This window comes from Hyperolius riggenbachi, chromosome 1, assembly GCF_040937935.1.
Source record: "Hyperolius riggenbachi isolate aHypRig1 chromosome 1, aHypRig1.pri, whole genome shotgun sequence".
NCBI classification, from domain to species: domain Eukaryota; kingdom Metazoa; phylum Chordata; class Amphibia; order Anura; family Hyperoliidae; genus Hyperolius; species Hyperolius riggenbachi.
The window spans coordinates 474,039,591-474,042,835 of record NC_090646.1 but is presented as its reverse complement, the minus strand read 5'-3'; the positions used below and the strand labels follow the sequence as shown (position 1 = coordinate 474,042,835).

General features: G+C 43.4%; 1 protein-coding gene across 1 annotated transcript; it reads left to right on the top strand.

Moving 5' to 3' along the window:
* The first annotated feature begins 640 nt into the window (after nt 1-640).
* On the top strand, nt 641-1,579 carry LOC137526494 (olfactory receptor 5V1-like). Its single transcript, XM_068247475.1, has one exon. The coding sequence runs from the start codon at nt 641-643 to the stop codon at nt 1,577-1,579; it is 939 nt and encodes a 312-aa protein (XP_068103576.1).
* Nucleotides 1,580-3,245: the final 1,666 nt, after the last annotated feature.

The window sequence follows — 3,245 nt, the reverse complement described above, 5'->3', positions numbered from 1 at the left end:
CTTGAATAATAAAAAGAAAAGAGATATTTCTATTTTTTTTCTAGATGTATTTATGTTAGTTCTCAATATAATTGATGAAGCTTAATATTTTAAATTACTCACATTTAATAGCAATGGATTTTTCAAAACTGGAATAAAAATTTTGAGAGTGCAATCTTTAGGTAAATGTCCTATTTCAAACATTGAGTAGCACGGTCAGTAAAGTACTTAAAGTGTACCTGAGATGAACTAAAAAAAATTCATACATACCTGGGGCTTCCTCCAGCCCCCTTCGGCCTGATCATTTCCCCAGCACCATCCTCCACCTACTGTGTCCTCCGTAAGCACTCCCAGTAACTTCGCCAGTCAGGGCAAGTCGGTGCAGGTGCAGTGCAGGCTTGCACTCCCGTCCCACTCCCACAGTCAGGTGAGTTCTGCGTAGGCGCAGAATGCTCCCAGCCTAAGGGTGCTGGAGAAAGCCTCAGGTATGTATGATTTTTTTTCTTTAGTTCATCTCAGGTTCTCTAAAAAGTCATAAATGTAATGGACTAAAAAGTTGTTATTTTTAGTTGATCAATGCAACGTAGCAGACTAGTTAACTGGTACAGTGACAGAGCTAAATAACAGTGGTTCTTTAGTCTCCAGACAGATTATCCTCAACATGACCCAGCGGAACTGGACCTCAGATAGTGATTTTACCCTGGCTGGGTTATCTAGTGATGCCAAATTCCAAGTGCTTCTATTTGTGATATTCTTGTTTTTATATCTTACATCATTGGGTGGTAACCTCATCATTATAGCCACCATATGTTCAGAACGTAAGCTGCATACATCCATGTATTTTTTCTTGGGGAACTTATCATTTTTAGACATTTGCTATTCTTCAGTGACAGTGCCCAAATTGTTGACAGGGCTGGTGGGTGGTAGCTCAAAGATATCATACAGAGGGTGTATAACCCAGCTTTATTTCTATGTCTCCTGCTGCAGCACTGAATGTTTACTATTGTCAGTCATGGGCTTTGACAGATATGTAGCTATATGTAATCCTTTGCACTACAACACCATCATGAACAAATACAGGTGTCTCCAGTTGGCTGTAGGCCTTTGGCTTGTTGGTTTTGCAAGCTCAGTTATACACACCGTTTTCACAGCAGAGTTGCCATTTTGTAATTCCCGGAGGATCTCTCATTTCTTCTGTGACATACCACCAATGCTCAAGTTGGCATGTTCAGATACTTTTCTAAATATGATTCTCATCCTTACAGCTGGAGGATTTTTAGGCCTCGGTTCCTTTGTACTCACATTAGTGTCCTATGTGCAAATTATTTCAACGATTTTAAAGATAAAAACTAAAGATGGCAGAAGAAGAGCTTTCTCTACGTGTGCTTCTCACTTACTTGTGGTCACAATCTTCTTTGGGAGTATAAGCTTCATGTACATGAGGCCAACGTCTAGCTATTCATTAGAGCAAGATCAGTTAGTGTCACTGCTCTATGCTGTAGTGACTCCTGCTCTTAATCCTGTTATCTACACTCTAAGAAATAAGGAAGTCAAATTTTCTCTTAAAAGAACAATAAATAAAATCTTCTTTCATAACTAATTATTGACCCAGAGGCTTATAACCTTGTTGAAATTACTTACTTGCATACAGTTATTCTTCAGTGAACCTTCTAACATTAAAAGACATAAAAGGTGCTCTATTGACTATAGACAGAGGCACTTACTGACCTGAGGAAGTGGTACACATACCCTGAAATGTGTTGTCCTATTGTGTTATCTATGTTTAATATTAAAAAGTAAAACTCTGGACAGTAGACTTCATTAAGGTAAGCCAACATTTGTCTTACTTTTAAATAGGACCTCTGTTTAACACTGTTATTACTTTTTTTTTTTTTTTTTAAATCAGCTTTTATTAAAACATTAAAGCACAAAAAATGGAACAAAAACAATTTTTGATGCAGCAATGCGTCACCAACCAGCACAGGATACAAATTACAGATATTAGCAATGAAAAAAACAAACAAACTCTATGCATAAATTGCAGCATTAGAATGTGCAGAACAATAAACCTACCAAGCACCCAGATACTTTGTAAATTATTGCAACCTTCACATTAACGTACAAGGACTTAAGATGTGGGACCAAATAATCTGTTACGAATCAGCTCAAAGTCAGCCAACCCAGGTGTATCAAGCCATGAACCCCAAATTTCTTCATATTTATGAGGAGCATCTCTGTGGGTGTAAATTAATTTTTCCATTTTTAGGTAGTTATTCATCTGTAAAAGCCAATCCTCAATTGTAGGAGGTGATGGCTGTTTCCACATGAATAAAATTAGTTTTCTAGCTTGGAACAGCGCTCTTTGAATCAATAGCTGAATATGGTCTGCCAAATTTGTTCCAGATACCAAGCCCAGAACACAGCTCTGAGCCTTTCTTGGAATGTTAGAGCCCGTTACCACATCTAGAGTATCGAACACTCCTTTCCAATATCTATGTAGTTTAGGACATTTCCATAGCATATGAAGTAAGTCACCATGGTCCCTACAACATCTAACACAAATAGGATCTGAGCGCAAACCCATGTCATATAATCTCTTAGGCAGGGCCGGCCCTAGACTTTTTGCCTCCTGAGGCAAATTTTTAAAAAATTTCCGCCGCCGTCGCGCCCCCCCCCCCCCCCCCCCGTGGGGGGGCCACCGAGCTGGAGGGGTAGCTGGCAGGACGGGGGTATTGGGCCAGCGGCAGGGAGGGGGGTCGGACCCCCCCTCCCTCGCCTGGGTCCCCCGTCCTCCGCTCCCCTCCAGCCTTAAATAGAAGCAGACGCTATGTGATGTGTAAGAGGAACGGGCGGGGAGGACACTCACCTCTTCCCAGCGTGCGCTCCACTGACGTCACTTCCTGCAGCGTTGCAGGAAGTGACGTCAGTGGAGCGCACGCTGGAACGAGGAAGAGGTGAGTCCTCCCCGCCCGTTCCTCTTACACATAGCGGCTGCTTCTATTTAAGGCTGGAGGGGAGCGGAGGACGGGGGACCCAGGCGAGGGAGGGGGTGGTCCGACCCCCCTCCCCGCCGCTGGCCCAATACTCCCGTCCTGCCAGCTACCCCTCCAGCTCGGCGGCCGGCTCCCCGCACCCACGGACGGGCGGGTGCCGCCCCTGGAAATTTGCCGCCTGAGGCAAAAGTTTCACCCCTCCTCATGAGCGGGCCGGCCCTGCTCTTAGGAGTCAAACAGTTCCTGTGTATAATATTTAATTGTGACAGCTTT

What these genes read in the sequence shown, in the direction of transcription:
- LOC137526494 (XM_068247475.1), top strand. Translation starts at nt 641, where the DNA reads ATGACCCAGCGGAACTGGACCTCAGATAGTGATTTTACCCTGGCTGGG.